Source organism: Sorex araneus, chromosome 2, assembly GCF_027595985.1.
Source record: "Sorex araneus isolate mSorAra2 chromosome 2, mSorAra2.pri, whole genome shotgun sequence".
Taxonomy (NCBI): domain Eukaryota; kingdom Metazoa; phylum Chordata; class Mammalia; order Eulipotyphla; family Soricidae; genus Sorex; species Sorex araneus.
Genome location: NC_073303.1, coordinates 137,976,594 through 138,003,029, shown reverse-complemented (window position 1 = coordinate 138,003,029; position 26,436 = coordinate 137,976,594). Strand labels below are relative to the sequence as shown.

At 37.9% G+C, this 26,436-nt stretch overlaps 1 protein-coding gene across 1 annotated transcript; it reads left to right on the top strand.

The window, feature by feature from the left end:
- Nucleotides 1–69: 69 nt before the first annotated feature.
- Nucleotides 70–23,944, top strand: ARGFX (arginine-fifty homeobox). The gene is made up of 6 exons (XM_004606772.3): nucleotides 70–151; nucleotides 5,967–6,044; nucleotides 9,911–10,033; nucleotides 13,111–13,230; nucleotides 22,632–22,780; nucleotides 23,534–23,944. The coding sequence occupies exons 1-6, from the start codon at nucleotides 70–72 to the stop codon at nucleotides 23,942–23,944; spliced, it is 963 nt and encodes a 320-aa protein (XP_004606829.3).
- The last annotated feature ends 2,492 nt before the right edge of the window (nucleotides 23,945–26,436 follow it).

The following is a 26,436-nucleotide window of genomic DNA, read 5'->3' as shown; positions in this document are numbered from 1 at the left end:
AACCCTAATTTACAAAAAATAAATTGAACGACGCTGTTCTAAACTTCCACAAGATGGAGATATTGCGCCATGGAGGAAGCATCTTTCTTCCAGTTGCGTTCCCGGACGCACACAACCGCAGGGGAATTGGCTCCAGCTCTCAAAGCAACTAGTACCTAGAGGAGACAGATAACACCTAATAAACTAATTGTTTTAAATGAATCTAATTCTACTTCTTTCTGAAATACCAGTAAATATTAACAATTTTAAAATCTGTTTGGGGGGCCAGAGTAACAGGACAGCCGGTAAAGCGCTTGCCTTGAGTGCGGTCCCCCAGTCCAACACCAGCACCACTTAAATTCCTCTGAGTCCCACTATGAGTGACCCCTGATAACAGAGCCAGAAGTAATCCCTGAGCACTGCCGGGTGTGCACAATTAATTTATTTGTGAATAAATATTGTCAGGAAGGAGCCTCACAATAGTACAGTCGGTGTGGCGTTGCCTTCCATGCAGCCAACCCAGCTTCGGTCAAGCGTCCCATCCCATATGGTCCCCCAGCATCATCAGGAGTAATTCCTGAGTACAGAGCCAGGAATAACATTGAGCATGTCCGGGTGTGCCCCACACCCCAAAAAACATGAGCATAAATAAATATTTGTTTGTCAAAACAAGACCTGTGTCCGTTCTAGTTTGGTGGTATGAATTTTCTTACTGAAGGGGGCCTGCCTGAATGCTGCTGTTCAAATTCTAAGTCAATAAAAGTAGCAGCACACAGCCCTACATAATCGTGTATGAAAATTTTCTGATTTAAGAGAATGAAGGACGGTTCTTTTATTCAGTTAAAAAAATAAAAAAATTTAATTTTTTGTCTCCCCTTCTTTAAATTCTATCAGTAGTTTCCACTATATTGTTCCAACTCAGGCTAGTATTTCAAACTGAACACAGGACTTTCCAGTCTAGGATCACTTCCTCCTGGGAATTCCATACATTAGAGAAATAAAATACAAAAATGTACTCTGACCTAAAATATAGTATTAAATGTTAACAAGAATGAGGAAAATAAAAAATTGTTAGGAAATGTGGGGAATAAAGAAAGGTAAAACATGAATGAGTAAGGTGGTTTTTTTTTTTTGCTTTTTGGGTCACACCCGGCGACTCACAGGGGTCACTCCTGGCTCTGCACTCAGGAATTATCCCTGGTGCTCAGGGGACCATGTGGGATGCTGAGAATCGGACCCAGGTTGGCGGCGTACAACCACTGTGCTACGGCTCCAGCCCCAGAATAAGTAAGACTTTGAGGAAAGTGGAGACAAGAATTACTGGGCAAAGCACCAAAGAAAAAATAAAATTATAGAACAAAAGAAAACAAAAGCCAGAGTGGAATGAAAAATGTTATATATAGATAGATAGAAAATATATGTATAATATATCAGAATTTGCCATATAGCTAACCAAGCTACATCTCAGAAAGCTAAGGAAATAGCTATAATTAAAAAATATAAAAAAATAGAATGAGAAAGTCTAGTAGAAACTGAACGGAAACCACAGAGGGAGTTAGCAAAGATAATGAAGGAAACATAATATTTGAAGATATAATGACTCAGAAATGTCCAAAATCGAGTAAATTCAATAGCGTTTATGTTGCACACAGGGAAAATATAAATAAAACAATTTCTCCCTAGATAATTTAAAGTAAAAATGTAGACTTTGTGAAAAGCACATATTCTTAAAAGTAGAGAATAAGACTCCCAAAATAATGAAAGTTTTACTATCACAGATTTTGAAATAAGCTCTACACACAATCTATTATTGTGTCATATCCACAAGGTAATAACTATATTTGGGGGCAAGGAACATTTAAAAATGCTTACAGATAATAGACCATCACTAAACGAATTACTAATGATTCTACAACAGAAAATAAAACTGTTCAAGGAAGGTAGAGAAGAATAAAAAATAAATGATGGAGAATTTTGTCAATACAGGACTACATACTTGTGAAAAAGTAATAATAGCATTTGGGGGACGTAATGGGCTGGAGCTATAGCACAGTGGGTAGGGCATTTGTCTTGCACGCAGCCGACCCAGGTTCGATTCCTCCGTCCCTCTTGCAGAGCCCGGAAAGCTACCGAGAGTATCCCGGCCGAGCGTCAGAACCTGGCAAGCTACCCGTGGTGTATTCAATATGCCAAAAACAGTAACATGTCTCACAATGGAGACATTACTGGTGCCAGCTCGAGCAAATCAATGAATAACGGGACCACAGTGTTACAGGGGGACATAATAGCAAATATGCTTAAAAACAGCAATTTAGAAGATTGAAGATGGGAAAATTCACTGTTAAAATTCCAGAGAGGTCAGAAAACAGTCATAGCAGGTAGGGCAATCGAATCATAACTGATTCAATCAGTTCAAGTCAATTCAAAGGGGTTCAAAGACCTCAAGATTAGACAGGAATCCATAAAACTGAGGAAAATCCAGGCAGAACACCCAAACCTCAAAAGTGTTTTCAATGATATGGTTCTATTAGCAAAGGTAGCATACACAAAAATAAACAAATAGTGCTACATCAAATTAAAGAGCTGGGGGCTGGAGAGATAGCACAGCGGGTAGGGCGTTTGCCTTGCATACGGCCGACCCGGGTTCGATTCCCAGCATCCCATATGGCCCCCTGAGCACTGCCAGGAGTAATTTCTGAGTGCAAAGCCAGGAGTGACCCCTGTGCATCGCCAGGTGTGACCCAAAAACCAAACAAACAAACAAAAAAAAACAAATTAAAGAGCTTATGAGCTGCAAAAGAAATGGGTTAAAACTAAAAGACATCCAACCGAATAATAAAAAATATTTGCACTCAACTCGTCCAATACAGTGTTAATATCCAAGATATAAAATGTACTCACAAGGGTTAACAAAAAAAAATCCAAACCCTACAAAAAATGAGGGGAGGAAATGAACAAAACTTCTCTAAAGAAGGCAGATGGATGGTCAATAGGCATATGGAAAAGTGCTCAGCATCACTTCTTATCAGGCAAACACAAACCAAGATAACAATTAGATATCATCTCACACCAGTTAAAACAACACTTATCAGAGTAGAAAAATGGAAACAATCTGTGTTGGTTGGAATGGAATGTGAAAAAAGAAACTGTCTCACGCACTGCTTGTGGGAATGTCATCCGGTTCAACCCTTTGGAAAACCGTATAGATTCTTCATTAAAATAAGAACAGTGCTGCCATACAACCCAGCAATTCCACTTCCTGATGTGTATTTCCAGAACACAAAACATTCATTCAAAAGGACATCTGCACACCATTATTCATTGCAGAACTAAACACAATTGTTAGGCTATGGAATCAACCTAGGTGTTCTAATGACAATGAGTCCAATGACGGTGCAGTACATATACACAATGGAATATTATGAAGTTGCATGGAATGATAAAATCATGCAATTCAGACAACTTGAATAGAACTGGCGGATATCATCTTACGTGAAGTAAATCATAAATAGGATAAACACAAAATGATCTCACTTATCTGTGGTGTAAACAATAACGGGATGAAGGAATGCAAGGTATTAGAGGAAGGTTTCTGATATTATTATTGACCCCAGAGTAGATGAAGAAAAAGGACAGAGGACGCAAGAAATCAAAAGGAGAAGATAAAGATGGATGATAACAGGCCAAGGGCCTGAGGTACATTAGCAGTGTATAGGTGTGGTATATCTATACATCTAAAGCACATAGCCAACAATAAAAGCATGCGATCCAAACAACAATTAATCTTTAAAATGTGCCAGTCCTAAGGAGGCAGGCTCAGGATCCAGAGCAATAGCACGGTAGGTAGGGAGCTTGCCTAACATGCAGCTAAACTGGGTTGTCTCCCATCAACTCACCCAACAAGTTCCCTAGAGCCTGCCAGGAATAATCCCTGAGTGCAGAGCCAGGAGTTAGCACTGCCTGGTGTGGTCCCCAGCACCCCACCCCCAAAACAAAGTGAAAGGAAGCAGGTTCAGTAGTGGGAGGGAAGCTGTGGACACCGGTGTAGGGAATTGACACCGAAGGTGGGATTGGTATTGAAATGTTGCATGTCTGAAAACTCAATTCTGAATGACTCTGCATATCACAGTGCCTTAATAAAATATGTATTTAAAAAAATACAAAGGAGCCTAGAAAAATAGTACAAAGGGCAGGTGCATGTCTTGCATGCAGCTGACCCAAGTTTGATCCTCACCATCTCATGTGGTCCCCTAAGTACTGCCAGGAGTAATCCCTGAGCACAGAGCCAGGAGTAAACCCAGCATATCCAGGCATGGCGCCAAAACAAATCAAAAATCCAAATAACAATTTATTATTGAGGAAAAAACATAAAAACCAATTGACTTTTTAATTAACACTTTTAAATATTTTCAAGGTCTATTTTTTTATTCTTTTTTTTACTTACAGTTTTGAAAATTATGGAATGTGAGGGATTTGACTTCACACAATATATATATTCACACATATATACAATGTGTGTATATTAACTACATCCACCACCCAAGTTCCATTTCTGATATTTTTCTCACCTTCCCTTCCTTTCATTGTTACCATGATGATGGGGGTTACACACTTAGTTGTGTTGCTCACACAAAAAGCCACATTCTTCGGCTATGGCACTCAGCATGGATCACTGTGAAGCTCACGCACAAGCCCTTTGAGGGGTCACACACTGGGCAAACTGTAAACACATCTCTTAGGTGCAGTATTGGGTACTGGGGTGTTGTATACTATAGTTGTGGCATGGGCTTATGCCTGGCTATGTGTTGGAGATCTCACACTCTGGGGTTTCCAGACAGCAGAGCCTCAGGAACCATGCTGTAAGAATGTGGAACTAGGAATCTAACTCATGCCCTCATGCTTGCCAGGCAGGTGAATGCTGCCACAATTTAAATTGTTAGTCAAGTACTTTTTATAGGGCTGGAGTGATAGCACAGCAGGTAGGGTGTTTGCTTTGCATGCAACAGACCCGGGTTCAATTCCTCCGTCCCTCTCGGAGAGCCGGGCAAGCTACCAAGACTATTCTGCCCTCACGGTAGAGCCTGGCAAGCTACCTGTGGCATATTCAATATGGCAAAAACAGTAACAAGTCTCACAATGGAGATGTTACTGATGTTCGCTCGAGCAAATCGGTGAACAATGGGATGACAGTGCTACCTTTACTTAAAAAAAATAGGCAACTTCAAAACTTTATAATCATATACCATTGTGGGAGAAGGGGTAGATAAAAAGCACAACCATTACAAGAGAAAAAAATCCACAAAGATGAACTAAGGATCAGTTCAAATATAGTACAAAAATATCCTATCATGGAGGCATGAGTGATAGTAGAGCAGGTAGAGTACTTCCTTTGTGCGGAGGCAACCCAGGTTTGATCCCCGGGATCCCATATGGTCCCCCAACTTTGCCAAGAGTAATTCCTGAGTGCAGAGCCAAGAGTCATTTCTAAGCACCTTGGCTGTGGTCCAAAATAAAACAAAAAAGATAATCCTATCAAACATACATATAAATTCCACCAATGTGGCGTTAATCTGCTTTAAAATTATCAGATTATCAGATTAGACATCAGTTTTATAGATACATACTTTAAGTAGAATTAAGTTAAGGGCTGAAGTGATAGCACAATGGGTTTAATCCCCAGTACCCTGATCATGGCCAGGAGTGACCCCTGAGCACCACCAGGTATGGTGTTAAAAAAAAAATTAAAGTTAAAGAGGTGTTTTACCAAAAGACCACAGAGACCAAACTAAAGGTTTGGTCAAGGTAAGGAATTTGACTGTGAAAGAATAAGATTCTATTTTCACTAAAACTTTTATTACTCTCTAAGCCTACTGGGATAAATAAATTACCAAAAGTCTTTATGAAGGGTGGGATATTAGGGGCGTGGCTGGATGACACACAGATTGATTGTATCCCAAACTGTATTTAAATAGGTCTCCTGTGATTAGGATACACTACCGGAAACATTTCCAGAGAGATGCAAGAACCAGACTTGAAAATAGGCCCTCCAAGAGGATTCATTACAGGTAAGCAGTAAGAGGGGAGGACGAGAGGGGGAAGGGGTTTGTAAGATGGGGCAAGAGTGGTCAAAAGGAATGACAAGTCAGTGGAGCAAGGTTCAAGCACGCAAATCATTCAGCTCTGTTCTCAGTAATTAAGATGATAGAAAGTGTGTAAATTGAGAGCAGAAGGAAATCAAAAGCTCTCACTGCCTCAAATAGTCAGGGGGTAGTGACGTTCCTATTACCGAGAGTTTAAGTCTACTAGCTCCCTTTTAAGCTTTCATAGTCTGCCAGCCTGGCCTTTTCCAGAATTTAGAATGTTTCACGTTAGTTGAAACATTCAGTTGTGGAAGCAATTTTTGTTTTGTCCATTGGAGAATCACTAAGTGTTCATTTATGACAGACAGGTAAAGTATTTGTTAAGTTAATGCAGTAATCCTGTTTTCAATCTTGAAATTGCCAAAACTTTATGACTTCTTTTTATGTGTAAGATTGTAGCAATATAGTTAACACATGTTTTGTGGAGAATTAAATTAATCACATGCATGGAAAGCCATGGAAAACGAATGTCTCCAAATGTTATTTTATGTTTATAATCATTTGCATAATATTCTGATATTTTTATTGTATGTTACTGCATCATTGTATTATTGCATTTTCTCTAATTACTTACAGCATAGAACTGTGAGTAATTCTCTAAGTATTATAATGAAGAACAAATGCTTAACTAAGTTTACTTTCTCCTCAATTAAGTGCCAGACCCTGACCTATCCTCTATCATTGCTTTTAAAAGTACTTTTGTTTTGAGGGTTGCATGCCCTGCAGTCCTGAGAGGCTATTCCCAGCTCTGTGCCTTGAAGTTAGTACTGACTTTGCTTGAGTGACCATATGATACAAGGGAAGGAATCTGGGCAATCTGTGTGCTCCAGCCCATTGAGCTGTGTCTCAGCCCCCTGTTCAAAACACTTCAATCTCAATCTCTATGTTCTTAAAAGCTATTAAAGACACCAGGGCCAGAGTGATAGAACAGTGTATAAAACACTTGCTTTACATGTGGGCAACCCAGGTTTCATCCTGGGAATCATATATGATCCCCTGAGCCCCACCAGAAATGATCCTTGAGCATAGAACTGTGAACCCTGAATATAAACCCTGAATATCCACTCGGTGTTGAGATATATAGATATATATATATCAACATATATATAATATTTATCATACTATTATTATGAAGAAGACTACAAAGAACTTTTGATTCTCTGGGTTGTTTTTGTTTGTTTGTTTGTTTTTTCTTTTTGGGTCACACCTAGCAATGCTCAAGGGTTCCTCCTGGCTCTGCACTCAGGAATTACTCCTGGCGGTGCTGGGGGGGGGGGGGGGGAGACCATATGGGATGCTGGGAATCAAACCCGGGTCGCCACGTGCAAGGCAAACACACTACCTGCTGTGCTATTGCTCCAGCCCCCTGGGTTTGTTTGTTTGGTTTTTGTCTTTTAGATTTGGGGCAACACCTGGCTATGTTCAGGGCTTACTCCTATCTCTGTGCTGAGGGATCATTCCTAATGAGCTTGGGGAACTGAACCCAGGTCTTCTTAGTGCAAGGCAAGCACCCCAACTGGTCAATAATCTGATGCTGTTTCTGTTTTACCTACAAACCTTTACCACATTCAAACTTTAAACTGAGAAATTTTAAAAGAGCAGTTTATCTAAAAATAATATTATAAATGCATTACATGTTAGCTATATTTTCCAAAAATAAAATTCATGAGAAGAAAGTTATTGATTTATATTACACTGACTCTGCCTTAATCAAAGGAAGCAAAATTCTTTTCGCCTTTGGCTCCGTCTCTTGTTACATGATTTTGTTGAAACTGGCTTATGCCAAGATAATGTTAGAAAAGAATGGAGATTCAAATGGTCTCTGTAATCATTGCAAATATTCTTTAAAACTATAGACAATGTCAACAAGTTTAATTTTTAACGGTAGTTTTGAGGCAAAATTTGAAATTATATCAACAGATTTTTCCTACTCTGTAAACATTAAATCTCATTGGTCTTCTGTAAACATTAAATCCCATTGGTCTTCCAGGAATCTTTTTGTTCCTATTAAGGCAGCAATGGTCCCAAATGTGTAAATATTTATGTTTTGGAGAGTAAATCTCTTTATCACTTTGTTAGTGGTGAAATCTCCAAAATCCCTTCACCACTAGGTCCCTTCCCATTGCTTACTATCCCATCCCCCACCCCATTCCTGCTTATGAATCTCAATTCTACTGTCAAAGTATAAGGGGTTGTTTTCAATGGTAATTGTCTATTACCATGTTTTGTTTCCTTAAATATCACACATAAATGAGGTCATCAAATATTTGTCTTTCCCTTTCTAACTTTTTTTTTAGTTGAAGTGACAAGGATTTATACATTGGTGTAAATATTTATGTTCTTTGTCACATGCTGGTTGCTTGTAAAACCTGATTTGCTGAATATTGCAACTCTTCCAAATTGATTTTGCTGCACACTCATGATAGAATAAGAGTTTTTTTTAAGAAACTTAGTTATATTTTGAATACAATTTTGCCTCAGGAATTGCTGAAAATATCTCAGGGATGAAAAGAACACTTTGAGAACTGCTAATTAGGTTACTCAAATGTTTAGGTAATTACTTACTTCTCTTTTACTATCTCACTCACTCTTCAGTTCTCTCCATAAGCTCTTTCCAAGCACAGGCAAAAATAATCTATATTTTCCATCCACTGACAGGCACTGTCTGTAGTACTGTCAATGTCATCCCATTGCTCATCGATTTGCTCCAGCGGACACCAGTAACGTCTCCATTGTGAGATTTGTTGTTACTGTTTTTGGCATATCGAATACGCCACAGGTAGCTTGCCAGGCTCTGCCGTGCGGCTGGGATACTCTCGGTAGCTTGCCGGGCTCTCGGAGAGGGATGGAGGAATCAAACCTAGGTCGGCTGCATGCAAGGCAAACGCCCTACCGGCTGTGCTATGGCTCCAGTCATATCCGCTTTTATTGCCATTTTTTCAGGATAACAAAATATGAGCAGAAAAATGGATGAGTGAATAAAATTATAATAGGTTTTAGAAAAACAATAAAGAATGCTAAAAGTTAAGACAATACTGCGGTAGGATGAAAAGAAATTCTATCTTCTAGACTCTTCTTTAAACTGAGAAAAGACAGGAGAGTGAGTGTTGGCTTGGTGTTATAAAGGAAGTAATAGAGTGGAAGAGGATGTGTGAACACTTAAATAGGTTCATTTAAGAAATCCAGTGTAGCCAGAACACAAAGACAGGAAGAGGACCTCAGAGATTTACCCAGCCCAGACAAGAGTACAAATTGTGGCCCATGTACTTTACATCTTAAGTAACTCAGTTTTGTAACAAGAGATCTAAGTAATATACACACCTATCAAAGTTTTAAGCACAAAATTAATTGAAATTCAAAATAAGTGCTATTTTGCCTTGATCTAAGATCAGTTTGTTCTAAGATCTGTTTGTTCTGTAAGGCTTCCTAGAACAGGGAAAGTAAAGATGTGGGACTTAACCCACGTGTACTGCAGAGTCCTGAAGGGTTTGAGCAGTAGTGGTCTGAATTATTTTTTAAAGAATGGTAATCCCAATCCCTTGAGTATCCTACTGCAGCAGTCTTTGTAATTTATAGAAAAGTACACAGTGAATCATCATTATAGTCATATTTGCTAGAGATTATAATTTGTGTGCTGGGATTACTGGTTTAGGAACTAAATCCTACCATTTCCTTAAATTTATGGATGTGCTATTTGGGTGATTTGAGATTCAAACTAATTGGCCTTAAATACTTTGCATCCATAGAAATCACAAAATCACTGCTTTTCATTCCCCAACTTGATTTTACAGACCTACAAATGCAGCCCTCTTGTGCCCAGATGAACAGAGTGGATCCTGGAACTTCCCAGACCGATACTTATTCCCACCTAAATGATTACTGTGATGAAATGGTACAAGACCATGGTCAATACAGTGAGTATGTCAATACTCTGCTTTCTCTCTAGTTTGAGTCCACTAGAGCCCACAGACAGCTATCTTTAAAGGAAGGGCAGTTACAACAACCACATGAATCCTAAATGCCTTAGGCTTGAATTTAATCTCCTTTTAGAAATTGGATTAACTAGAATTACAAAGATAAAGAGAGAAAAAGGGATATCTTAGTTTGGATTCCCTAAAGAAGTAGATGTTTAGGTAGGATTAACCTGCAAGAATTTTATTAGGAGCGATAGCACAGCAGGTAGGGCACACAGCAGGTAGGGCGTTTGCCTTGCAAGCGGCCTACCCGGGTTCAATTCCCAGCATCCCATATGGTCCCCTGAGAACTGCCAAGATTAATTCCTGAGTGAAAGGCCAGGAGTGACTCCTGTGCATTGCCAGGTGTGACCCCCCCCCCAAAAAAAAAGAATTTTATTAGGAAGAACAGGTAGTCAAAGGAATTTGGAAGAACTGTCAATGAATTACACAAATCTGACCGAAACAAAGAGAAAGTTGAGTAGAAAAGCTGGAGAGATAATATAGGGGTTAAGTCATTTGTCTTGCATACAACTGGCCCCTGGGTTCCCCAGAATCACGAGGTTCAGACAGAGCCAGCCCTATCACTACCAGATGTGACCATAACCTCTCCTGCTTCCCACCAAAATAGCCAATCAAAATAACCCCCTCTTGTGCCTAGGGAAGGGCTCATTTGTTTTAAGTACCTGCGTTACAAACCTGAGTCTTTTCAGTCTCCAGGGCCACCCACACACAGAGTAAAATCCTTGAAAATCTGCTATAAGGGTTTCATCTCATAAGATAAATCATCTCTTGAGATAATTCCCATCTCAACAAAGTGCCCCCCAAGTGTCCAGTACACAGTCCTGTGCAAATAACAAAACTAAAGTAGTGACCCTGAGTAAACAACACAACTAAAGATGTAAGAAAACTATCCAGAAGTAAGATACAGGAGGAACATAAGTGTGAGCACCACAGCAATGTCCAATAAGTAGACAACCAAATGTGTTCATCCTCAGCAAGTAACACAACTGAGCATATAAAAAAGTCATAGCAAAAAGAGTAGCAACAAAGGGAAGGAAAGAATACTATTTTAGAAAAAAAAAATCAGAACTGCAACATACCATTCTAAGTTCAACAATGCTCTTAGTAAACTCTGGAGAAACTTTAGGGATCATACCTATGTAATTTTCCTGGTTTTCTTCTTGTTCTAGAATAATGCAAGGCATCACTACTGAGAGAAGCTAGGTGAAGGGTACACAAGACTTCCCTCTCTATAAATTTTGCAAGTTGCTGTGAATCTGCAAAGTTAAAAAGAAACAAAACACAATGTGATAATTTTTGCTTTCATTTTTCATAAATGATTTGAGAAAATGTTAATCTGTTATATTTAAGCAGATATGTACTATTTCATGGTTCTTCCTTTATTGTGGAAGTTCCAACTTTCCCTCTAATATCTTTTCCTATTAACCTCAAGGACTGTTTGTAAATTACTGTATCACTGTCATCCCATTGCTCATTGATTTGCTCAAGTGGGCACCAGTAATGTCTCCATTGTGAGACTTGTTGTTACTGTTTTTGGCGTATCAAATACACCATGGGTAGCTTGCCAGGCTCTACTGTGCAGGCAAGATACTCTGGGTAGCTTGCCGGGCTCTCTCCGAGAAGGGTGGAGGAAGTTTGTAAATAAGTTTAAAATATATATTTCTATAGAACAAGACTATTGGCTAGAATTCTCATAGTTCCCTTCATTTCACCATTTTTTCCCCTTGGTTTTGGGCCTTACCTGGTGGGACTCAGAGGTACTCCTGGAACAGTGTTCAGGCAGTGCCAGTAGAGAACCTGGGCTAGCCATAAGCAAAGCATATGCACTAGTCAACTAAGTTATGTACCTGGCCCTCATCTTCATTCTTATAGGATATTTTCATAGATATAGAATTCTGATTTGATAGTTCTTAACTTTAAGCACTTTTAAGGATATGTATTCATGGTCAGTCTTTCTTGACTTCTAATAAGAAATTAGTCATTAGTCATTAGTCTAGCATAATTAGTCATTAGTCTAGCATAATCACCTAATTTATTCATCTTTCTGTATATAGCCTGTGTTTCAATAATCTCTACTCTGAGTCAAAAAGACACTGATACCAATTTTCCCTTAATATTTTCAACATTTTATTTTTTGCTGTAAATCTGGAAGTGCTTATAGGGACCTCTTATAGTCTAGCCCACTGATGTGCCTAAAGCAGCACCCATGTGTTTGGTTTTAACATGCTTGTATTCTCTGATATATATTATCCATCCGTCTTGGAGAGCCCAGCAAGCTACTGAGAGTATCCTGCTCACACGGAAGAGCCTGGCAAGCTCCCTGTGGCATATTCGATATGCCAAATACAGTAACAATAACAGGTCTCATTCCCCTGACCCTGAAAGAGCCTCCAATCGTTGGGAAAGACAAGTAAGGAGAGGCTGTAAAATCTCAGGACTGAGATGAGTGGAGACGTTACTGGTGCCTGCTCGAGCAAATCAATGAACAACAGGATGACAGTGATACAGTGATACTGTAAGATCTGGAGGATTTTTCTATGGAATATAACATGAACCATTTTCCAACTGACTAGATGTTCTAGCAGTTAATCTCATTTGCCTCAAGTGATTATGGCAAGCTCAGGCACTTTTTGTTAGGGGCACAGGGTGGGCCACATCCAGAAGTGCTCAGGGCTTAGGATCATTCCTGGCAAAGCCCAGGGGACTATATGAGATGCAGGTTGGCTGCATGCAGGACAAATGCCCTATCCACACTAACATCATTCTGAAGCTTGGGCCCCTTTAAAAGGTCATTTTGCAGAGCTGAAGAGTTAATCAGTTTATGCGCATGTTTGGCATGCAGGAGGCCCAGATTCAATTCCAGACAGAAGATGGTTCTCTCTGCGCATTGCCACAGATCCCAGCAAAAAGACAGAGTAGCCCCCAAGTGTAGCCACCAACAGTGAACAGCAACAACAAAAAATGTTATCATTCTCTGAAATAATTACTTCATCAGCTTTCCTTTTCCATTATAGGCTACCTACCACAGATTACAGTATCTCTGATGGAGAGGATGGGCCCAGAGCCGTTAGACTCTTTAACCAACATGAATGAGTCTAGCACACCCTTGACGGCACAAACCACAACTGAGCCTGGTGAGTATAGTTCTTCTTAGTCCTAACTCTTCCATTATTCCCCTCTTCTTATAAGATGTTATAATTGTATTTTATATTTTTAAAGCAGCTACTGATTTTTAAATTCCCTTCCCCCTAATATATTCAAAATATATTTTTGTAATTGGGACTGGAGAGATAATACAGTGGTTAAGATGCTTAACTTACATGTGACCAGCCCTGGTTCAATCCTCAACACCATATATGCTTCCAAAGTACCATCAGGAGAGACCCATGGCATGTATCAAAAAGATTAGAAACAACTGATGTTGGCAGGGATGTGCCAAAAAAGAAATTATAGTTCAATGTTGATAAAGATGTTCTGATTCATCCTTTATGTAAAACAATTTTATGATTCCTCAAATAAAAAATAGAACTTCCATATGAACCAGCAATTCCACTTCTTGGCATCTATTCCCCAAACATAAAAACATTAATTTTAAAAATATATAAGCCAACTATGTTCATTACAACATACAGTACTAGGATATAAAACAACACAAATATCCTCTGACAACTTAATGTATGAGGTGGTTTTGGTATATACACACAATTGAATACTATGTGACTGCAAGAAAAGATGAAATTATGCATTTTGCTGCAAATGACTGGAACTGAGGTTATCATGTTAAGTGAAGTAAGTCAGAAAAAGGACAAATACCAGATGATCCAACTCATCTGTGAAATATAGAAAGAAAATATATGCAGATAGTATCAATGACAATCCCTTGGTCTTGCGTTACTAAGCTGATAACCAAGCAGTAGTGGGAGAGGAGAATAAAAATTATACTAGGAGTGATGGAAACAGTAGGGGGAGGGGTTTTGGGCACTTTGGTGATTGGTGGGGTGCAGTAAACTTTATGTAAAGCAATATTATTGTAAATTCACAAAATAATCCTCGGCAGCTGCTGCTGCTGCTGCTGGATATGTGTGTGTGTTTGGTGGCCCTGAGCCGCCTCCCCGCCTCCTCACCTCCCCAGGGCTCCCCAACAGAGAGACGGGAAGACTGGGAAGCTGGGGACCACAGTCTGATGGTGAAAATGGCCCCTTTATTACAGAGTTGCTAGCATACTTATAGAATATCTGAAGGGGGGTTGAGTTAAGGACAGGTGTGATTGGTCATTGGTCATTTATATTCGGCAGAGGAAATTCTCTTAGGGAGAGCAACTCAAGAAGACGCTCTGTCTCCCAGGGACAACTACATTGCTTTTATGTTTCCCTCTAATTATATAAGTTATCAATACTTGCAGTTGTTTGGATAGACACAGTAAGAGACAAAGATCCCAACACTTAGTTCTCTGGGGTAAGAGCAAGCAAGACTTTTAACACTTAGTTGTCTGGGCTCTGAGAGCAAGCAAGACTTTTACTGTAAATCCCAGACTAAGTCCTCAGGTCAGTTGAGTTTGTCCTTCCTCATGGGTGTCCTGTCTCTTAGGTTGTAACAGTTTGCATCAAGACCATGCATTTATGCTTTCTAGAATGTCCCATTTTGATGCCGGGTAGTTCTGCCACTAGCCCTGGGTCCATCCCAGTCCCATGGTAGGACCTCCCTTTTGGGGTGTTAGGAACTACAGAAACTGAAGCCTGAGTCAAGTAGTGATGACCAAGTGATTATGCCCAGGAGTAGATATATTTCAGCATCAATCAACTCCCAAATATTAGGACCATAGCATTAATGGTCTTTCTGTGTTTAACCAAAGAACATTGCTCTATAGTAAAATATAAAAAGGCAATAGGGGAAATAGAAAAGCAGGTACAAACATACAACACTTCAAATACAAAGCAGTACAAATACAAGTTCAGAATTACCAGAAAGTTTTGGCTTACAATCAAGACTGATTTGGGGAACTGTGACAATGAGAGGTAAAATACAAGGGAAAGGTTAAAGATAAACTTTAACTAAGTTAGGTATGCTAGCAGGGCATGTTAAACTTCTCAGGGAGGAAGAAAGGGAGCAATTAACTTATGAAGACTAAAGCACTTAGGGTTAATATCCAACACAAAAGAAAGGTTGAAGATAGACTTTAACCAAATTAGAGATGTTAGCAAGGGCATGATAAGCTTCTCTGGGAAGAGGAAAGGGGCAATTCCCGGTGAAGCCAAAAACACTTAGGGTTGATATCCAACACTAAAATAAAGAAAACAACAATACAGAATACTATAACAAATATTTATTATTTCATCAACAAAAAACCCTGTATTATCTATTTGTGTATGCTTAACCACAACACGTAAAAGAAAATCAAATTAAATTAAAGCTTATGCGAGATTCAAAAAGAAGAGATTTGTTTTTGCATTTGTAGTATTCTGCACACTCTTGAATCTATCTATTTGATTCTACATTTGAAATATTTCCACTTTAAGTGATAATTTAATCATTTCTTGCATTAAGCTTTATGTACAAATCCCGGACAATAAACAGTCTCTTCTAACAACTTCCTTATCTTTCAAATGAAAGAGCTGTTGATTATGGCTTTCCACTTAACTCTACACAATGATTTAGAAGGAAGAATCATCAAAACTTGAAAAATCTTCAAACATCAATTTACATACGCTTCAGCAGACCTTTCTGAGAAAAGCATTTGAATCTGAGAGTGGTTCTGCAGGCTAATTTATAGGTTTAGAAAACTTCAAATAGGTCAGAAAGTAGAAGAACAGTCTAGTATCCTGATATCATGAAACAAATTTTTTCATCCACAACAGAACATTCTGCAAAAAAATATATGTTCTTTTGCAAGAGACTTCTAAACATATACAATAAAAAGAAAGGAGAGCCATGTTCTCCTTTAAAGAGAACAGGAGGAAGGATAAAGAGAAGAAGCAAACCTTTGATAATTTCGCAAAAGCAATAGTAAAGGAAACTCTAGAGTAGAAAATCTTCCTAGCCTATCTTCATTTATGAAACCACACACACACACACACACACACACACACACACAAACACACACACACCCCTATACCTTGTCCTACGTAAAAATGAACAGTGGGGGGTAGGGGGCAAAGAGATAGCACAGCAGGTAAAGCTCAGAGATAGAAAACCCTAAGGACTGCTGGGTATAAACCCAAAACAAGGACAAATAGAAATGTAATGAATTCTCTAATGGGCAGTAAACACATTCACACAACATACTTGAGAATTACTACTTTAATTTCAAATTTAGATAGAAGGAAGAAGTAAACCATAATTGGGATTGTGCCCCTTCCTGTCTCTCTCTGGTACCCTTAGTTCTGTGATCAGGGCCTAAGGGTTTGCTTAAATGGGATATTTGTTCCTTAGCTTTCTTTTCTTTCTTCTTTTAAATATGAGTGAAATCATCAGGAATTTTTCTTTCTCCTCCTGACACATTTTGATCCTCTTATTTTATGTCTTTAAGAAATAAAATCTATTAATTTAATAACCTACATTAACATTTGAACATAGTTTGTATGATTATATCAAAGGATGGCAAAAATGTTTAGAAAGTCAATGTTTATTAATTACAATACAAATTTCATTAAGGTTATAAGTAGAAGGCATGTTCTTAGTCAAAAGAGCTCTGCATTAAAGAATTAATGAAGAATCATTAGAAACATTGGTATTAAAGTGAATAAAAGATAAAATGTCCAAGGAAACAGGTGTTGTGAAGCACTGACTGGTATATCTTGCAAATGAAACAAAACAAAATAAATAAGTTAAATAATAAAGAAGCAAAAGTGTTATTTGCAAAAGAAAGAATCTCTCTAGATAATCTACTGATAAAAATATAATATTGTATAAGACAGTTTAATACATTGAGAGAATATCAATTAACGTACAACCATGAGGACCAGAGAGATAGTACAGAGGTTATGGCACTTGTCTTGCATGTGGCTGACCGCAGTTAGCACCCTGGTTCCACAGATAGTCCCACAAGCACCATGCCAAGAAGTAATCCCTGAACAATGCTAGGTGTGGTCCAAAAACAAACAAAAGAATAAACATCATTGGAGCCAGAGTAATAGGACACTGGTTATGGCCTTGCAATGCGTCTGATCTGAGTTTGGTCACTGGCACCCTATATGGCCCTAGAGCCCAGGTGGGAGTGATCTTCGATACTGGTATGATGGGGTTGAGGTCGGGAAAACTGCACAAGGAATTTGATCATGGCTGATGTAAACTGGGTGCTATGAATAACTTTGTTAATTACAGTACCTCAATAAAAATATTAAAGAAAAATATATGAATTGTTTTAAAGCATTTATTAAATATAAAATATAGTTTTGGGGCTAGAATGATAGAACAGGGCTAGAGTGATAGTACAGAGGGTAAAACACTTGCCTTGCATATAGCCCACTCGGGTTCAGTTTCCAGAAGCACAAATGATCCCTCAAGCCTGCCCTCAATGATCCCTGAGTCCAGAGTCAGGCGTAAGGCCTGAACACAGCCTGGTGTGGCCCCAAACTAAATAATAATAATAGTAGTAGCATCAAAATTTTTTAAGTCTACGTACAATTGTCTCAAAATAAATAGACTTATCGGCAATAAATACATCTATGTGAAATTTACCATGAACTATAAAAGACATAAATGACTTGAATAAATTGAAAGACCTATTGCATTTTTGGTAATAAATGCATAATTTTGAAATTTAATTTATTAGAAAAATGTCAGTTTCTCCCTTCAGACAACTGCATAGAACTGTATATTTGCAATTTAATTTTAATCTTTATCTCAACAGAAATTATTTGGTGTTTGAATAAACATGCCAATTTCAAAAGTAAAGTTTTCAAATAATTATTTGAGAAATTATTTGAAAACTTTATTTTTAAAAAGAAAATAATGGTATCAATTGCCATCTCACAAAATGAACTATACAAATAGCAGATGAAACAATGTAGTATGATGCCAGAAAAGTCTAATTTAGCAGGAGTAGACTACAGTTTCACTGGCATAGATGGGGAGATGGCATTTCCAGTAAGAGGAATAAAACAAGTGACCAGTAATATGCCCCTACTTATATTACATTCTAGTTTACAAGCTATTTAAGTTATAATGAAACTATCTCTCAAAAGAGTCGTGAAGGCTGTAGGCCCAGAGAACTGATTCCTTCACTCTGCAGATAAATTTCTTAGCCTGGATTTCAGAGAAAAATAATTCCTTGGGACCAGTAGTCTCTTCATAAGAATAGTTACCCTGGACTGGTATAAAAGAATTACCTTTAGAAATATAAAACAAAGGATGGGGAAATAAGCTAAGGTATGGAGCGTGTGTTTTTCATTTTGGGAGTTCAGGTTCATTCTCTGATACTAGATGGTATCTTTAGCATTTCTGGGAGAACTCTGGAACACCAAGCTAGGAGAATATCAGATTTTTCTAAACTTTCTGATAAATATTTCAAAGCAACAATCCTAAAGGTGCTCTTTGAAATTAGAAAACCAATATGAGATCACCAACAAAAATCAAGTATAAAAAGGAAGAGGAGTATGAGGAATAAAACATAAAAATTTAATAATATGGTAATTGAAAAATATAAATCATAAAATATTTATAATACTGTGGTTTGTCTCATGTAGCCTAATGTTCTTAAGACTAATAGATGTTTTAACATGTGTCAAAATTGTCATTACTTAAAGTTTGAATAATATTTTATTATATATGTATATATGTAAGTATATACATATATACATATGTATATATATATATGTGCCTTGCTTTTGTGTCCATTCACATGATGATTACCTGAGTTGCTTTTAATACTATTAGCATGAGTTGTGCAACTATCAATTTGTGAGCTTTCTTTCTTTATACCCAAAAATAGAACTGCTATATCACATGGTAATTCTACTTTTAGTTTTTGGGGTATCAACATACTATTTTCTATAATGGCATACCATGTTTCATTGCCACCAACAGCACACAAAAGGTCCAATTTCTCCACATCCCTGTGAATACTTATTTTCTGACTGTTATTGTTCATACTTAGAATCCTATAGAATCTATGGTCAAATGAAATGTTAAAGGTTGTTTTATGGTTTTGATTTGCATTACCTTTGTAAATGGTTATGTTCACTATCTTTCATCTACTTGTTTACTATTTTCATACCTTCATTGAAGAGATATCTGTTCAATTCCTTTGTCCAATTTTTAAAAGTATTTTATTGTTTTTGTTGAATTTTAAGAGTTCTTTATGTACTCTGGGTATTAACATCGTAAAATGATTATGATTTGTGAGGCTGGAGCGATAGCACAGAGGGTAGAGCATTTGCCTTGCATGCGTCCAACCTGGGTTTGATCTTCGGCATCCCATATGGTCCCCCAAGCACCGCCAGGAGTGATTCCTGAGTGCAGAGCCAGGAGTAACCCCTGAGCATCGCTCGGTGTGACCTAAAAAGCAATGATTTTGACCAAAAAAATAAATGATTATGATTTGCAAATATATTCTCCCATTCCATAGGCTTCTACTTCACTCTGTATATTGTATTCTCTGGCGAAGAAAACATTTATTTTAATCAAAAAGTAATTAATTTGCACTTTCTTTGCCTATGCTTGTAGTACTATATCCAAGAAATAATTCGTAGATCCAATGTCACTGAAGTTTTCTTGTTTTTTTCCACAATTTTTGTAGTTATTTTAGTTTTTACAATAAAGGTAAAACTTTATTTTGAACTGTTTTGAATCAAGTCTTGTATATGTTAATATAACAATCTAAATTCTTTTCTACATGTATATCATTTTCCTAATACCATCTGTTGCAGAGTTTGCACTTCCTCACTTGAATGCTCTTGGCATCCTTCTCAAAATAATTTGATTACTATACACATGGAATACCATCATTAACAGTATTGTAAATCACAGAAACACAACCAATTTAAAAAATTTTTTTTATTTGCTTTTTGGGTCACACCCTGTGATTCACAGGGATTACTCCTGGCTATGCACTCAGGAATTATCCCTGGCGATGCTCAGGGGACCATATAGAATGCTGGAAATCAAAGCCGGGTCAGCCGTGTGCAAGGCAAATGCCCTACCCACTGTGCTATTGCTCCAGCCCCTTTAAATATTTTTTTTTAAAGTCATTTGGTCAGACTCTAGAGAAAGATTAAGGCAGAGTCTTGTATGCAACCCACCCTAGTTATCCCCAGTACCTATATGGTCTCCTCCAGAACTTCTGGGTGTCACTTCTGAGCACAGACAGAATAGCCCCTCAGCATCATTAGTGTAACTTCAAAATAATAATAAACTTATTTGACCATATAGCCTCATGATATATATAATACATATATAATCTCTTCTATTGTTATTTCTATCATCATATGCTTATTATAGTAGTTTGTATTGATTTCAGGAAATATAAGTCTATCAATTCTATTTTTTTTAAAGATTGTTTGGCCATTTGTTGATCCTTGAAATAATTTTAAGAAATATTTTTTTCTTCAAAAAATATTGGGATTTTGATAGGGATACAATCATATGTAGAATGCTTTGGATATACTGCTATCTGAGCAACATTAAGACTTTATTCCATATACATAGAATGTCTTTCTTTTTGCGTTTTTTATTTCAGCAACGTTTTATACTTTTTATAAATACATGTATTTTATACCAATACATGTATTTGGTCTATTTAGATTAGTTTATTCATTAGTACTTTATTCATTTTGATGTTTTAAATGGAATTGCTTTATTAATTTCTTTCTTATGTTGCTCAATATGAATAACAACTCAACTAAATTTTGTGACATATTTTTAAAAGATAAACTTTATGAAATAACACAAAAAACTTCAAGATACATTATTAAATTAAAAAATCTATTTCTGGGCACTGAGAGATAGTCAGCAGTTAAGCTCTTTTCCTGCATATATTAAACAAAAGTTTGATCCCTGGAATCATATGGTCCCCTGAGCACCACCAGGAGTGATACCTAAACACAGCAAGATGTAAGCCAAACTAACATGCCTCCTTCCCCCAAAAAAGCAGTTTAAAAAATGTTTCAAAATAATACAGTAGGGGCTGCAGTGATAGCACAGCGGGTAGAGCGTTTGCCTTGCATGTGGCCGACCCAGGTTTGATTCCCAGCATCCCATATGGTCCCCTGAGCACCGCCAGGAGTGATTCCTGAGTGCAGAGCCAGGAGTGAACCCTAAGCATTGCTGGGTGTGACCCAAAAAGCAAATAATAATAATAATAATAATAATAATAATAATACAGTAAAGGACAACATATAAAACTAAATTTCTGTATACTTTCATATTCTACTATTTTACATAATGGATTATTTAGCCCAATTTACCTACAACATTGTGTCACAATATATTTGCTATGTTATGATTTTATATAATTCATATATTTTGATCTTTGTCCACAATTCCTGGCTCACAAATGCCAAAATCTTTGGAATTTCCTAAGATCGATGGAGTGTCTTTTCTATAATACTGGGTCCCTTGTACTCAGTACCTGAAATCCTTCAAAAACATAAAAAGTTATATAGGGCTGGAGCGATAGTACAGCGGGTAGGGCTTTTGTCTTGCATGCCGCCGACCCAGGTTCAATTCCCAGCGTCCCATATGGTCCCCTGAGCACTGCTGAGTAATTCCTGAGTACAAAGCCAGGAGTAACCCCTGTGCATCGCTGGGTGTGAACCAAAAAGGAAAAATAAAATAAAATAACTATATAGGAGCTTATTATTCAAAATAAGACTCTTTCTACCACAATTGGGTTTTTATTGAGGAGAATGAATTTTGTGAAGCACCTAATAAGGAAAGGGATAACTGTCAAAGGGACTATGAATCGAGGGTTGGAACTTTCAGTCCTACCTCCTGATCTAGAGAAGGAAAATGGCTGTGAAAGTTGAATCAATCACCAGTGAGGAAAGCTGATGTAATAAAACCTACATTTAAAAAGGTGGGTGACGGAGTAGGCCAACATGAAAATTAAACATTTGCCTTGCACGTGGCTGACTCTGGATTCAATTCCCAGCATTGCCAGAAACAACCCCAACAGAGAGCCAGGATTGAAACCCAAAGAGATGGACTGTGTTCTTAAAAAAGCAAGTGACCTATTTTGAAGAGTATTATCCTTGAGTGTAAGGATATGGGTGTTTATTCCTAGTTTCTAAAAGAAATGGACTATAAAAGTGAAAGGAAATCACTACTATTTGTTATACTGAAATTAGGTAGGGTAGACAGAAGAAAACTGATAAAATTGAAATATAAGGGAGTCAGTCTCCAAAGCAAATATAGTACAGGACAAAAAAATGAAGAGGAGATTTTTGCTAGGAAAAACAAACAATCTCAGAAAATAAAGAATACTACATAAGGCTCAGTCACCCACCCTCTTGGATTCAAAATGAGTCCAGATTAGGGGGACTTGGGAGGACAAGGTCAGTGTTATTATATCCACCATTTGTGCATTTCTGCCCTACAGAAGTAAGAAAGATGCGCCACAAACGCACTTCATTCACCAAAGAACAGCATGAAGAGTTGGAGTCTCTGTTTAGCCATACCATGTTTCTGGATAAAAATCTTCAGAAGAAAATGGCTTTGAAACTCAAGCTACCAGAGTCAACAGTAAAGGTCTGTTTTACCTCCTGAGATTGTTCTTAGAATCTTAACCAAACTACTTCCTACTTTTCAATCTGGACTCCTTCTAACATCATAATACCAGTTTATTTAATAAATGAATGTGCCAGTACTGAACTGGGAATATTGCATATATTAGATTCACCTGCATCTTATTTAAAAGACAAGGAAAACAAAGATTCAGGGGAAAAGCGACAGGATCATAGATATAATGAGTAATTAGAATTAGAACTCTAGAAGTGTTATCCTATAAAGCTTAACTAGAGGAAGAACTTACTCAAGTGGATTCCCTCCCTTATGATCTTCTCACGTGAAAATTCTCTAATGTATTTTCAAAAATGTTACCAACAGACAAAGAACTCCCTCTACAACCTCTGGGTCTGATAAGTCTGCCAATTTTTACTGGAATATTATTCAAAATGAAAGCCTAAAATAACCATGGAAAATTCTCCAGTTCAAACCCCCTACCTCCCTCTAGACCCCTGAACTAGCTTTATTTTCTACTGTTAAGAACCTTTAGCACAATCTCTTACATGACACATACCCTCATTCTTCCCTCTATCCTTTTCTGGGATCATAAACTTGATCCTTTACTCATCTTCCTATTGACCCCACTCATACCAACCTCTACACTCTAAGAATTTAGTATCATGATGCCTTGAAGAGGACATAAGTTTTAAACTTTTTTTCATGAACTAATCCCTTAAACAGACCATAATTTCTCTTTCTTTTTTTCCCCACTGCCAGAATTGGTTCAAGAACCGGCGACTCAAGTGGAGAAAACAGAATCAGCAAGAGCAACCACTAAAGATGTCAAAAAAGAAACTTTTAAACAACAAACTGCCCAACTTACCCCAACAACCTACGAATGCTCATACTTCTTACCCTGCTGTTTCAGATTTCTGCAGCTCCTCTCACACTCATCCCTTAGGCCCTTCCAACTGCACACAGGACTCCATCATGACTCTGAGTCTACCAAGTGACATCCAGATGCCCGATACTCAGTTGGAAAGTCTAGAGGCCACAGTTCCTGCTTTGTTTCCTGATTCCTATGACATAACCCAAATCATGGAACTGTATAGTTTTCCTGATGAGGAGCTAACCAGTTCTTCATTTGAATGTCTTTATCAGTATCTCTCACCCCAAAGCCCTAGATAGAAGAACAGGCTTTCTCTTTTAGCTCCCTTTTTTGTCCATCTGCTGGACATACCTAGAGTTTTTTCATGGAGAAAAATACAAGAATTCACCGCCAATACAGTGTTTCTCAAAGTGGGTGATACTAACCCCCTGTCTCCAAGTGCTGGAACATCTAGGATGAGTGGTAGCATTAGGTGCAATTGAAAAGCCTTTTCTGTTTGTCTCAGTTGGCTTAAATATGACAGATTAGTAGGGGGTGCACAGAAATTCTTTTTCTGCAAAGTAAACAATAGACCAAATAAGTTTCAGGATTTCTGATCTAAAACACACCCATCTAGCACTTAGTAAAATAACTAGAATATGCTAACAATTTAAATGTCTAATTACAGATAAACAGAAAAAAAGAAAAGACAAGACATGCATACATGATAGGATATTGTGAACCTATAAGAAAAAATGAAGACTGAAGAGATAGTACAGTGGGTAGGGCATTTGTTTTGCACACTGACCAACTCAGATTCAATCCCTGGTAACCCATATCGTTCCCTGAGACTTCCAGGAGTGATCCTAGAGTGCAGAGCCAGAAATAAGCCTTGAGCACTGCTGGATGTGGCCCCATAAAGATCAAATCTTGCAGTTCACTGAAACTTGTATGGAACTGGAAGGTATGTGTCATAAGGAGAATGAATATGATATGATCTCACTCATCTATGACATATAAAGGAACAGAACAATAGAATGGGCAATATTCAATACCATTGAATAAGCCTTTGGACTTGACTAGAGAACTGAGATTACAATAGCCAAGTTGGGGTAAGGGCTGGGCACTACGGTGGTAAGAACTGGACTCAAAGTAACACAAGCATACTGTGTATTTTGGTAGTGGAGAGCTTCTGTAGCTGCACATCAAAACCATAAACACTCCTATATAGAACTGAATTTACCACAGCAGGGACATGGTAGAGGGATGGAAACTTGAGAGGGGAGCACCCTGAGACTATAGTGGAAGAAGTATGGAAACTCTAGAAGATAGTATGGTGGGGGAACATTGTATGCATGGAACCCTATCACTAACTGTATTGTAAATCATAGTAACTAAAATAAAATTAAAATAAAAATATTTTAACCCATAAATGTTAACACTTATTAGGGTGTTGCCTGAACCACAGGAATAAAATAAGCAAAAGATGTCCTGGAATTCCAAAACCCCTGTGTAGATTTATACATTTAAAACTTTGTGTTTCCTTAGTACTAAAATTAGTACCACTCAATCCAGGGTCTCATACATGCAAAACAAACAGGAATATTACTGAACCACATCCCAGGCTGGTTTTTACTTTTTCATAGCAATTTTAGGTTCACAGTAGATTGAGCAGGAGGCACAGGGATTTCCCTTCTTCCCCATAGTCCTGCAAGCAATTTTCCATGCTATCAACATGCCACCCCCGCGTGCTACATTTGAGAAATTTCATTCATGTATTGTCATTACTTAAAATCCTTACAGTGAACATTGGGTCTCAATCTTGACACTGTCCACTGTATGGGTTTTGACAAATTTGTAATAACATGTTTATAGCATAATAGCATCATACAAACCAGTATCACTGTCCAAATGATTAATATCCCATTCATCATCCCTTTTTCCTAATCGCTGTCAATCAGTAATTCTTTTACTGTCTCCATGGTTTGTCTTCTTAATTTTTTTCTTAAACTAGAAAAAGAAGAGACCATTAAATCCAAAGCAAGCAGAAGGGAGGAACTAATCTAGCAAAAATAGTAAAAAAATGAAGAATAAAAAGCAATGGAGAAAATCAACAAAATAAAAGTTTAAAAGATCAACAAACTAGGCTGATTCAATAGTACAGTAGGCATGGCATTTGGTTTGTGTGTGGCTGTCCTGGGTTCAATGATCTGCATCATATATGGTCCTCCGAGCCTTGCAAAAAGTGATCCCTAGTGAGGAGCCAGGAATCAACCCTGAATACCGCTGCATGTGACCAATCCTCCTGTGCCTCCCACCCACAACAAATCAACAAACTGGCAAAACTTTATTTAGATATATCTAAAACAAAAGATTTTCAAAGACTCAAACTACTAAAATCAGAAATGGGATCTATTGGCCCTGCTTCAGAGACTCATGATTAAATCTCAAAAGAGATCAACTAGCTGCAAAAGTTTCTCTAATACACTGTTCTCCAGCTGAGACCTGCTGGGCAACCTCAGGAGGGCATGGGCCAAGTCCATGCCCCACTGAAACCCTAGCAGCACCCTCACATGCCAGCAGCTGCCCACTGCTAGAATCCACCTCACAACTCTCCAGAGAGGTCAAACTTCCAAAATTTCAGGTATACTGGGTTTTTGGGATGAAAACTCCAGGCCTTTTCAAAATTAGGGTGTGGGCAACCTCCCTCCACCCTCCAACCTCTTAAAGCCCTAGCAGCCACACCCACATTCCACCACCACCACCATGTAAGCTCACTGTCCAGTTAAATATGGATTTTCTGGAGCCAGCA